Source organism: Bemisia tabaci, chromosome 5 (assembly GCF_918797505.1).
Source record: "Bemisia tabaci chromosome 5, PGI_BMITA_v3".
Taxonomy (NCBI): domain Eukaryota; kingdom Metazoa; phylum Arthropoda; class Insecta; order Hemiptera; family Aleyrodidae; genus Bemisia; species Bemisia tabaci.
The window spans coordinates 44,326,812-44,339,361 of NC_092797.1; the positions used below are offsets into that span (position 1 = coordinate 44,326,812).

Here is a 12,550-nt window from a genome sequence, read left to right on the forward strand (position 1 = left end):
AAAGGAAAGCTCGAACTTGGGTGGCTCAAATTTTTAAAAAAAATGGTCGAGACAGAATGGAGGTAGAATGCCTCCTGATCTGAATCCGACTAAATACAAAAATCGAAATTATTTTCTTTCACGCAGATCAGTAAGTAATAACTTCCAATGTTTCAGCAGTATCGATAGTCTTAAGCACGCCCTCAATAACCGACTTCGACTTCCACGTAACGCTGACGGATGTCTTATGTTATATTGAGACAGATTTCATCAACATCCTCGTTAATGTTTGTCAAGATTCTTTACGAACGTTTATTGAGTGGAAAAGATTAAGTTAAGCCTCACAGTGGCGTGATTAAAAAGTGTTGGATTAAAACTTGGAGTGAACTCACCTCTCTGAAGCTGCATCGTCCATGCTAATTTTTATCATGGATTCACTGTGCCTCGTGATCTTGACGTACTTTACCGGATATCACACTTGAATGTTGACCGTTAATGGTTCGTTTAATATTGAAAATATCTCAATCTTAGTTTCCGTCTCTGTTTCTTTCTCCCCCCCCCCCCCCTTTTTTTGTGTATGTAATTTTTTTCTGGGTGTAAACTTTATGTTTTCAACGTTTCTGGAACATAATTTTCATCTTGCAATCAAACGTTAACTAATAGAGGAATCTAAAAACAATTAGCTCCAAGTGTTGACAATACTCTACGGTAAGTAAACCATGCATTCATGCCAATTTTGTGGAAAAATCATTGAACAGTTGAACGACTTCTCAACATAATAGTTGCATTTCGACGACGAAACTCCCAGACCATGTATCTCCGTTTGCGATGTTGCACACATCCTATCATATTTCATTTTTCAAATGGGAAACTGCTGAATGTTAATTTTTAAAAACTTACGTGAGCTTTTTTCCCTGTGCGAAAAAAATGTTGTAATAACTTCAAAGCGGTAGATCTGTTCTCCTTTAAAAAACAAAATGGGAGCGGAAATTTTGTGACACCGCAAACGAGATGCGTGGTCTGATATAGTTTTGCTTTAAAGACAATACATCAAAAAGCGATCCTTTTATGTGTCCCATGCCGAACATATTGATTTTTTTTATTTTTCATGTTTACATTTTGTTTTGATAGATCAAAAATTGTATAGATATTGATGGTCAAAGGGCAAACCATGTAACTCCATTGCGGTGTTTCAAAATTGTGGCTCCTAGTCCAATTTTCCAAGGAGAAACAAGCCAACTTTCCAGCTAAAAAAATTATACAAAATATTCTGCCAACGGAGAAGAAAAAACCAAGGCAATTTTAAAAACACTATGTTGACTAGTTTTTCACACAAAAAAAGATAAATAAATTGTATGACAGGAAATATGCAACGTCACAAACGGAGATACGAGGCACCGCATTTCAGCCATCGATATGCACCGTTTCCTTGTCGTGCTCCAGTGTAGTGAATGACCCACACGCAAAGATGGCCTCACTGTGGAACTATTGCGGCTTATTGAATGCCTAAGTTGCATATTCAAAAGATTGAAGGCACTCTCGGTTGACCTGTCATTCGAGGTCTTATAACATCTCTTCTGCGTCCCTGCAATTCAATTTTCACACAATTGAATTGAATTGAAATAAACCTCGGTGCATTGCTTTTGACATGATAATTCCATTGATCTGTGGACAATGAGGCAGAAAGATACAGGAGTGCAATGATAATTTTGATTGACATGGATATTTTGTGAAAAGCGCTCCACCCTTGCATACTGTTATCAGTTACCTACTTATGAGTTAAGCCGGATCCACTTACATTATAACATGACGATGCATCAATCTTGGAACAATCCTCAAGATCGCAAACTGGAAGAGGAGCTCCTCTCCATCTCAAAGACATTTTATAAAAAGAAATATAGTTAATAACTTTATTATTTTATTTTCATCTGATGTCGAAGGGTTCCTTAATTATCGAATACATTCTCAAATCATACTTCAATAAGGGGGCAACGCCCTTTGACCGCTTTGCAGTCGAACCCACCGAAGCGCTTTCAAGACTCCGACGTTATGCGCTACACGTAACTCTCGTGAGTAACTTATACTAAAGATTAAGATGACCTTAGAGAACGCTCTTAATCCATGTTCATCAATGTCATTGGATGGACTTGATACTAAGTGCGTGTCACAAAATTTTCTCATTCATGATTTTATTTAATAATTTAATTTGTAAACTCAGTTCAATTTTTATGGGGTTAATTTGACATCACATATTGCATGACATTTGAAATAGACAGATACAAATGGGCGCCCTCAATTTAAATCATATTCAGCGTTTTTGAACATTGAATGTCAATATGAAACACAAATGGACGTATTTATGCTAAATGGAACTATGTGAAAGTGGAAAGATGGGGTGTGCTCATTAGTTGAGGGTGAATGGAATGGATGGTGATTAAGAATGAATGGTGATTTTAAAGCACCAGTGACGTCAGTGGCAACGAAGTCGTCCCCGTTGTCGTTCTCGCTTGTCTTTAACTCATGAGCCCTGTCCACAACGCTTTTGTCACATGCCCACGGCTCAAGAGTTAGCGCTCAGTTCCTTTTGATTTAATCGAAAATCCCGCTTTTCAATTTTCTCAACAGGAACTATATCCACTTTTACATTGTTTCTCATGCAACTTCCACGAGCACACCCCATCTTTCCACTTGCACATAGTTCCTTTTGGCATAAATACGTCCAAATGGACCGCGTTTAACAGAAAGGTACCAAGCCACATCAGCTATTGCTAAATTTAACAGGGCAATTTAATTTTCTACGAGAGAACGATGGAGCGGACTCCTTGGCAAATTTTAAGGAATTTGCTTTGTACTATGGAGAAAATTCACTGAAATTTGCAAACCCGTTTTCATGTAAAAAATTAAATTGCTCGATTAAAATTGGCAATAGATGATAAAAGTTTGTTGATCAATATCTCAATACCGAAGAAAATGATTAGCACATCTTATGAAGCTTTCGTTCAGTTTCAGCAAATCACGCACATGAAAGATGGGTTTTAAAGAAAAATCAGACTCACAAGCAGTTCTCGACGTGGAAGTAAGCGGAGATAGCCCTGATTTGGATGAACATTATGAACCTCACGATTACCAACCACCTGGTAAATCAGCCTCGTAAGTTGATTCTCCTCTATATAGACCAATGAGGGAATTAAGAAACTTCCTACTTAATAAGGTTGTCTTTTTATACTTTTTCTACATGACTATGCACGAAGAAAGAAATGTATTAAAATTGATATTTTGAGAGGAAACCATTCATGTATTCCGGTAGCAGCTCAACATTGTTGGGGCACAATGCAAGCTAATTAATAAAAGAACTATGAGTCAGTTCGCAACTTATTTTTCAGAGTACTTAGGAGACTGATTCCCAAAGAAAATTGAATTAATTTTTTCGATCGAATATGACACTTTCCTGAAACGTTTGCCTTCACATGCAAAGCCTCCCCCCCCCCCACCGTAGATAGTGTTGTAATATGTCTTGGTCGTTTTGTATTATTATTTTTCAGGGAGTATACCTGAAAGGTACTATAGTCACCGACCACTTCAATTTTGGGAAACTTCAGGCATGATAAGAAATTTTAAAAATTAAAAATTTTCAATGTTCTTATAGCTCCAGGGGTCCTATTTTTTTGGACCCCAAAGAAGATTTTTCTGGAGTGATTCTCTCTGTAAACGGATATAAAAGCTACCTAGCCCTGATTTGCATAAAAATTGTGGCAATAAAGCACTAATCACACCGCAAAAATAATTTCTCTGAGCAAAGTTTTTTGTCAACAGGTACTGCGAGGCGCTTTTCATTTTGGTAAAAGCCAGTTTGGGTACCGGTATTTTATGTATGCCGAGAGCTTTCTATAATGCAGGTTATGTTCTGGGTGCGGTCGGCACGATCTTTGCAGGTGTGATATCGGTGCTCAGCGTTCATCTAATCGTGAGTTTTACGTACAGTTTATTAGCTGGACAAACTGCTTAGCGAAGAATTGACGTTTTATCTAAATTTTATGGATGAAAGTGAAATAAATTAGTCGTTCAGACCAAATAGATATTTATAAAGCAAGTCCTTTACAAAAGAAAGAAAAAAAGAAGAAAAAAATAATATGAAGTATGTTTAGTATGTCAACTGTTCACATAAATAAGATATGGGTGTATCAAATTTTTTATCATGATTTTACAAATGGGAACTTCTAAAGTATTATCTATTTGCGTAAATTGAATTTGATCTCTTTCTCATAATTTCCTTCAATATTTTGTATAGGCAAATACAGAGCATGAGCTTTGCAGGAGAAAAAGAATCCCTCGCATGACGTATCCAGAGACACTCGAAGCATCATTTGAGATGGGCCCTGGGAATGTTAAACGATACAAAGGTATTGCAAGGTAAATACTCACGCATTATTACTACATTAGTACACTAGTACATTAGTACAAGCCTTAGTACATTAGTACTAGTACATTCGTACATACGCTAAATTACTTCATCACGCAGCATAAATCTGGAGGATATTTATTTTTAAAATTGATTGTCTTTAGAAGATTAAATAATTTTAAGGGATGTGAAACAATGGGTTTTTAACCGGAAAACATTTATCACTTTGTGTCATTTCAAAAATGTCCCCCCTTAAAGTAATACTTTAAATAAGTTCGACCGTCTAAAGTGAAGAAACCCCAGTTCACGAGCGCAAAATTTGCAGTAGAGTTTTTTGTAAGAAAAAGAGTTGTGTCGAAAAGTCGAATTTTACGCTTTTGAAGTATAAAATTCTCTCTGCTGGCCCACCAACAAGACACCAGCGGTGCAGTCAAGTTTGCCAGGTTATGTGATAAAATGCGGTCATTTTGAATGAATCAAAATGTAGGATAATGTTGCACTATCTGGCACCAATGACTTCAATCGAGGGCTTTAAGTTGCATGATAATGCGGCAATTTTAGAACAAGACAGAGAAATATAATGAAGAATAATAGGAATAATTGGAGAAATTTGAATAATTCATTCGAATAATTTGGTTGGAGAATAATTTTACGTTGTTTCTTCTCGGTCTTGTTTTTTTTTTTTAACTTGAAACTTGAAACTATCATAGGTCCAGATTTTTTTTGCCATTTATGCAGGGTGAATCATCCCAAAATTTACACATGAATACTTACAATCCTTCTTATATCAATTATAAAGGAGTTTTTGTGAACTTGTGTCACTCTCCGTAGACGGTCGCATCAAATGAGAGAGAGAGGAGGAGGGAAAACACGCATCATTTAAACGCCGTTACTTTTTCTTACGAAGAATTGAAATACTGGAAAGTTTAAATCTCTTTACAAGAAATATTACTTGAGATCGAAGAAAATACAACAAACCTCATAAAAATTCATTTAATTTTCAGGGTGGTATGCACTGTAGCTTTAACTATGCAGGCATTTGGTAGTGACTGTGTGTATGCAATCTTTATAGCTGTAAATATCAAAGAGGTATGGTATGCAATGGATTCATTTTTGGCTATATTTTATCACACAAAAGATTAATTTCCAGCTCCTTTATGTAGATAGCACAAAATAATACTGAAAAAAATTAATTGTCTTACTTACCCTGAAGTTTTCAATTTGGTCTTGAATCTTCAATGAATAAAATTAGTTTGAGTCCATCTCAAAAAAGCCAAGCACAAACGGCACACTCCAAAATATGAGGATTTCAACGCTCAAAATAATATCAACTAGAATTTTGGCAAAGATAGATCTCAAAAATAATAATAAGAGAAGCTAAGAGTTTTTTTCAGCCCAAAAGTTGGCATTGCGAAATCGAAAATTGAATAAATTAATCAGACCTTCATCGCACCAGAGTCTAAAATTACCTATATTTTTTCCATTTGGATACAAATACAAAGTCCAAGGAGGAAAATTATGGGAAACGCTGTGATAAGGGAGTAAATAAATATGAGAAGGGGTGGACGAAATAATGAGCGAGTATCTCGCAGAGTGGACAGAGCAGACGACAGACAATGAGACATACCGCAACCAAGGAAACATGATCTTGCAAGGATTATTTTAGCACCATTTTTGTGGGATGCAATCTAACATACACTCCTGGCTTCAACGCCAGAATCGAAACGTCAATTCTAAAGATTGGGTCACTGTTAAGGAGAGCTTTAAAATTAAAACTATTAGAATAACTGTCTTGTTGATGTCCAATTAAAGGAAAAAGACAATATGTAACAGACTCTCTAACGGATTCTAATTTCTGTCTCGTTAGAGACAGCGACGAAGAAATATTTTCTAAAAAATGTTGCAGCTTTTCTTAAGATTTAATAGATTATTTTCTTCAATGATACTACTCTGCTCCTTTTTGTGAGGCAAAAACTTGAACACAAAGGAAAGTGTCTCAGAATTACGGCTGGAAGGAATTGTTGGTCGCGGACGAATCAGGTCTGTATAGAAATTACTATATGCTATTCACACCATCCCCAAATGAAAGTCCCTTCCATGGTACATTTTGCTTTTTGCATTTTTTACAGATTTGTGACCATTTTTTCACCCCCGCCCCGCTGAAATTTTATCTGCTATGCCTGCTCGGACCCTTCATTGTAATTTGTTGGATACGGAATCTAAAATACTTGGCACCAGGATCCACGATAGGCACCGCCTGTAGCATATGTTGTATTGGTGCTGCCTACTATTATATATTTTCGCAGCCCATCACGACTGAAGGACGGAAAACCGTAGGATCCCTCAGGGATTTTGCTCTCTTTTTCGGTGCCGCATTGTTTGCGCAAGGAGATTTTGGAGTTGTAAGCTTCATCCTGCAAACATATACTCTTTAGTATTAAAAATATTATATTTATATTTAAAGTTTCAACTTTTAAACTATATCACACAAGTGATTCATTATGACGAGCCGCAGGCATAGATATGGATCCCTCAGGGATTTTTAGTTGATTTTTGAAAATTTTCAGGGAGGAACCCCAGATGCAAAGGAAGGATGTACAATTGTACATCCTTCCAAGAGAGAAAAAGAAGTAGCACAAGGATAAGAATGGGATTTTTCTAATCCAGTAATTTTAATGTAAAAACTCGTTGATTTTTAATCATTTGAAAAGTTGTTAAAAAGCCACATTGACTTGAAATGAGGTCTGCCCATTTATTGGGGCCGAAAAAAAATTGTATAAAAAATCAAGAATAGCGGGGAGGAAAGTGCCCTCAAATTATAGGGTCACTATTGACTGGCATTTTTTCATCTACTCATATCCGCTCTTTCATAGGCTTGCGGATGAGATTGAGAGCTCTTTTCATTCCGTGATGTATCAAAAACAGCTTGGGAAAAAGTCTAAGCTTCTGTTTGGCGCTCAAAGAGCGAATTATACAAGGAAATTTTGATTTTGATTTTTCTGGTGCATTCATTTCTACCAAGTTCCTTGGTTTATTGATTGCTTGTTTGGATTTTGTTTCTAACTTCATCACAAAGCTCTTTACTTCCAAGAGCTTCTATAAGAACATCTTTGGTTTTAAATCAGTGAGACTTATTAAGAATAACACTAAAAACACCGTGAAGCTATCATTTTGTCCGACAATTTTACTACAGGCTGATCAAAAAATCCTAAATTTTAAATTTCTAACGGCGAAAGTCGTAAATGATCAAACTATACGAGAAATTATCTAATTAGTCACATTGTCTCTTAGAATATACTTCCTCGTGCTTTAAGAACTCAGAATGCCAAGTTTGATTCTTCTAGCTGACGATCATTGTATAATTAGCTCATGGATTTTGCGCAACTCTAAGCAAGGACTCTTTGATTTCAGAGATGAGCATCCTATTTAGTTTTACTATTTAACCTCTCTTTCCAGGTTGTACCTCTAAAAAACAGGATGACAAAACCGGCACAGTTTGGATCAGTTTGTGGTGTTGTAAACGTGGCGATGATTCCAGATGTTTTCCTCTACGTGATCATTGGTGTTTTCGGATATTTAGCATACGGTGATAACACGCGCGATCCAATCACACTAAACATGCCACAAACTGGATTGTGAGTACTTAAGCTAATCAGGTCTTCAGTAATGAACCTACGGGCAGAGTATAAAATTAAGAAAGACAATACATTTTGCCGCATCTACATTGCACGTAAGATATTCTATGGGCCCATTGAAAGTTTCCGAATTCAACTCATGAACGAGGTATGACTCTAGGTCAGTAGGTCCCGGGTTTGAATGGTAGTTACACCAAATTTTCACAGAACTGTGGAATGGATCTGCTGAAACAAATTCTACTAAGCATTAATCCCTGAAAATTGAACAGGCAGGAGCATGGATGTGCCAATTCCTTGATGACTGGAGGTTTCAGACGGAATATAAGCCAATAAACCTCCGAAAAAATGAAAAAACATAAAAATCCAACTAAAGTAAATCTTTCTCTAAGGGCGAAATCATCCTTTCAATTTTCGTCCCTGGTGGACCGTTTATTTTTACCAGGGTAGTGTCTCTCATGCACGTGAATTCACGATTTCCGTCCACAAAAAAGGAAAGTCCTTTCTCGTCAAATCCAGTCCTAAACGGATTCCGCTGTACATTTCGAAAGAGACATTTTCCAATGTGCTAATTTTTATTTTTATTTTTTTTTTTTTTGGGGGGGGGGGGGGGGGGGGGGTAAAGACGTAGTTGCTCTGTATCAAGAGAGAAAAGAAACGCGTATGAAACAATTCTAAGTTATTTTCCGAACTTATTTTATTTATTTTTTAATCGTTTAAAATTTCTTTGGTTAGTTTGTTTATCACCGGCCGGCAGTACAAATAGATGCGTGCAATAGTGGTGCAATTTTCACTCAGTCCTGGCAAGGAGCGTACTTTGATTCTCCTACCTGCGTGAATCTCATTCTTCTCAGTTCGCCTTCAAAAACCGCGATGGCAATATGAGCGACTTGGAAACACGAAAAGTTGCGTGCAGTAGTTCCATCTCTCTCGCTTAGTCCCGGCAGAGTTCAGACGTTCATTACTTTCCTTACTGCATTTCTCGCATTCTATCGAGTTTACTATCAATAACATTGATGGTCAAACAAATTTAATAAATCAATTTTTCTTTCCCTTTGAGCTTTGTTACTTAATTCTAAAACTATACTGATTTTCAGTGCTGGCGATTTAATCCGATTCCTGTTGGCTGTCTCCGTTTTTGCGATGTACCCCATTTGTAATTACGTTGTCATCGAGTTGCTCTGGGACAAAAACTTGAAGCTAAAACTTCAAGATGTCAAGCATCGAAGCAAGTGGGAGTACGCTTTTCGAACAGCAGTGACTTGCGCAAATAGTAAGTGCCAATAATGTGCGAAAATGGAGCCTTGCGTTCCTCACCTTAGTTAATATTAAAAACTGGAGGCACGAAACATTTAGTTGGTGCACATCATCAATTTTCTTGGCAAATACACGCAACCAGCTAAGTTAGCTTTTGATGAAGTTTTTAATTATTTTAATACAAGGTACCATAAAAAGGTATCATACATAAATTATCACCGGGTAAAAAGCGATTCCAACCTCTAGAATTTACACGGAACCGTCAAAACGATTGAATTATTTTCTTTGTAAAGGAGTTTCCGTTGTAAAGTCGAAGAGAGTGTTTCTGCTCTTGGTTGCACGAAATATTATCTGGGGAAGTATGCGGAGAGTAAATTATAATTCTTAGTAAATATTTCACTTAAATTGTAGAAAATCATCCTAAAAACGGTAATTGTATAGGAACCTTAAGTTCCTTTCTTGAAAAGGCTGTTGTAAGAGAGGAAACTGAAACATCCATTCTGAATAAGACTCTTTTGATTAAGTTGGTGGTATGGTAATATTGCGTATGAAGTCTGAAAACTGTCGTTTTACTTAAACACAACACACGCGCATTACCGATTCAACTTCAATGCCTAACCGTTAAGACGAAGGGTCATTTGACGTCTGTACTTAACTTTATATGACATGCTCAAAAACGGTACATTGCTTTCTTCAAGAAAAAAGAGAAGAAGATGTTTTCCTTCATTTTCATGAATATTTAAAAAGAGCTATGTAAAGATGTACGCCGATATGTCATTAACCTTTATCCGCCAGTTCATTGCCTTTTTTCTCTCTTTATTTTCAAAATTTTAGACTTGCTTTGTAACACCTAATGTGGTCCAATTCCTATGCTTCCGCATCTTTCAATATTATGATTTTATTTTTTTTCCTTCAAATTTTTCAGTTCTATTCTGCATCGCCGTTCCCAGTTTGGAATTGGTTATGTCACTAGTGGGATCATTGATGGTGCCTGCCCTCTCTTTATGGTTCCCCGCCATCATGTACACGCTCACGTTTTGGGATGAGTATAGAGGCATTAAATTTGCATTCTTCCTACTCAGGTCTTCCATCCTTCTACTCACCGGCGTTTTCGCTCTTGTGGTTTCCGTTAGCATCACAGTTTTTGAAATTTATGAAACCGTACTCTAGTCAAAAATTGATCTGTCATTTTTGTACATACTTTTGTTGTAAATACATACGTTTTTATACAATTTATCAAGGCATTGCAATTAATTTTTTACTTTTTTTAAGGGAATTTTTTCGTTACTAAAATTAAAGTAATTTTAATGGGGGTTATGCATGCAAACCAAGATAAATTAGGAAGAATTGATGGCATTACTCATCGTTACTTTTTTAGAAAACCTTGTCGTCTTTATCTTTACTTGAGTGATTAAGCAGGCAAAGTCAAGTCCATTGAAAAATACAATTAAACAATAAGTAGTGTTCAGTTTAATTTCGATGGTCGTTTTGCATGTTTCTTGATGTTTTAAGAGGATCCGACACAACGCAACGTTCAATTTCACGGGAATCAGAAGAAAAACAGCTAAATGGACTGAAAAGTCTGCCCGTGAAAACCAAATGTAGCGCCAGACTAGGGAAAAATGTTATTAAAACTTGCAGGCCCGGACTAACCATAAAGCTTTTCTCGTCAGCCTCTCTGAATACGACATACGACAAAAAAAGAAGGAAAAAAAACTATATGACTGACAAAAAATGCGGAAGATTCACAAAAGAACGGGAATAGAGGGAGTAGACATGTCCAAACCATGTGGAATTCTTAAAAGTTCCGCATGGGACTAACCTTTTGATGCTCTACGCTATTTTTATACGCGAAGTCCCAAGTCAGGTCTGATTGACCCTAATTTAAATACATTGATTTTGATAGTTTTTGAAGTATTATCCATGTTTTTCTGAAGGTGGGATAGCCTCTTTGCGTACTTTTTACTTCTTTGGTAACATATACTGGATATATACTGGATTTCTCACCCAACCTCATCACTCGCCACATTTAACTTCCCCGGAAGACTGTCAAGACAATTTGACCTTCCTGAGGATTTCTGGTGGTAGATATCCGATAAAAATTCCCTGACACGACACAACTCTCATGAAAATACAATTTTTTAGACGTAGAGCGCTTCAAAGACCTCTCAAGATTATCCCCCCAAAAGGATATTTAATTCGGAGACATCACAGCATATTTCGAGCAAACTTAACTTCAAATTTTCTCAAATCAAAAATGCGCGTTGAAATTGCGTTAAGATGTCAAGAGACATCTTAACGCAGTACGGCTGCTTGTGCTTGACGGATGTCTATATTGCATCTGAAAAATTGAAGGCGCCATGGCGTGAGGCGTGGAGTCACAATCTTCTGCTCTGCTGCTATTGTGAGGTGTCGCTTACATTCGAGAGAAAATATAAAAAAACGAGACACGATTACATCTTTCGTGTCTTCGGCTGTGTTGCTCACGAAGCCTCTAAAGCGCCAACATCAATGAGACGAACGGAAACAAACATAACATAGAAATAGAGCAAGGGAAAGGACCTGCGTTGATGACGGCGCAGAGATACAACTATTCGTGCTTGATGGATATCCGTATTGCATCTGCAAAATTGAAGGCGCGATGGTTCGAAGCGTGTGCTTGCAGTGCACCGCTCTATACTGCCAATGGAGAGTCACCCAGATTCGGAAGTTAAGTTTAAAACGAGGACCGAATACTTCTCTTTTATCTCCGGCTGTGTCAAAAATAGATTTTTCACTTTTCTCAACTTAATGTCTATTTTTTTTTTTGCTTTTTTAAGGATGGATTTTTTGTTATTTAGTTATTTTTCATCAGAGACGTTCAGGAACATAGACTGTTAATGTCATTACATAATTTATGATGGGGGAGTACCTCTGCTATCTCAAGCTCGTAATTTATCCATCCAGATCTCATGTGACCAACGGAGCACGTGTTTTTGGCAAATCTTGGGTCAATTAGACCCGGCTTGGGAATTTTAATGTGGGTACACGAAAATATCCTTAAACTGACTGCACTTTGCTTGCCAAAGTCTCCCAGTTATTTCAATATGTTCAATTTTGCAGTTTTTACTCTGTACAATTAATCAACTTTCAACCTGAAAATAGTGTAATATTGCACTGATTTGCCAAAATTTTCCGGACCCTCTTCCATGTCGACCCCCCTCCCACAACTAGGGGCCAATGGTCAACGCCCTCAAATGTGAGCCAGCCCGATCCTGACTTCGTGGACAATGTATTGCATTTC

At 37.0% G+C, this 12,550-nt stretch overlaps 1 protein-coding gene across 3 annotated transcripts; it reads left to right on the forward strand.

The window, feature by feature from the left end:
• The first annotated feature begins 279 nt into the window (after positions 1–279).
• Positions 280–10,503, forward strand: LOC109032397 (proton-coupled amino acid transporter-like protein acs). 3 transcript variants are annotated; one of them, XM_019044519.2, is made up of 9 exons: positions 280–477; positions 2,983–3,129; positions 3,793–3,943; positions 4,268–4,389; positions 5,383–5,467; positions 6,508–6,780; positions 7,835–8,013; positions 9,108–9,283; positions 10,193–10,503. In XM_019044519.2, exons 2-9 carry the CDS (start codon positions 3,008–3,010, stop codon positions 10,435–10,437), a joined length of 1,353 nt encoding a protein of 450 aa, XP_018900064.1. In that variant the 5' UTR covers positions 280–477; positions 2,983–3,007; the 3' UTR covers positions 10,438–10,503. The 3 variants fall into 3 exon arrangements, with proteins under 3 accessions (XP_018900064.1, XP_018900073.1, XP_018900045.1); XM_019044500.2 differs by lacking the exon at positions 280–477 and adding an exon at positions 517–687; XM_019044528.2 differs by lacking the exons at positions 280–477; positions 6,508–6,780 and adding an exon at positions 516–687.
• The last annotated feature ends 2,047 nt before the right edge of the window (positions 10,504–12,550 follow it).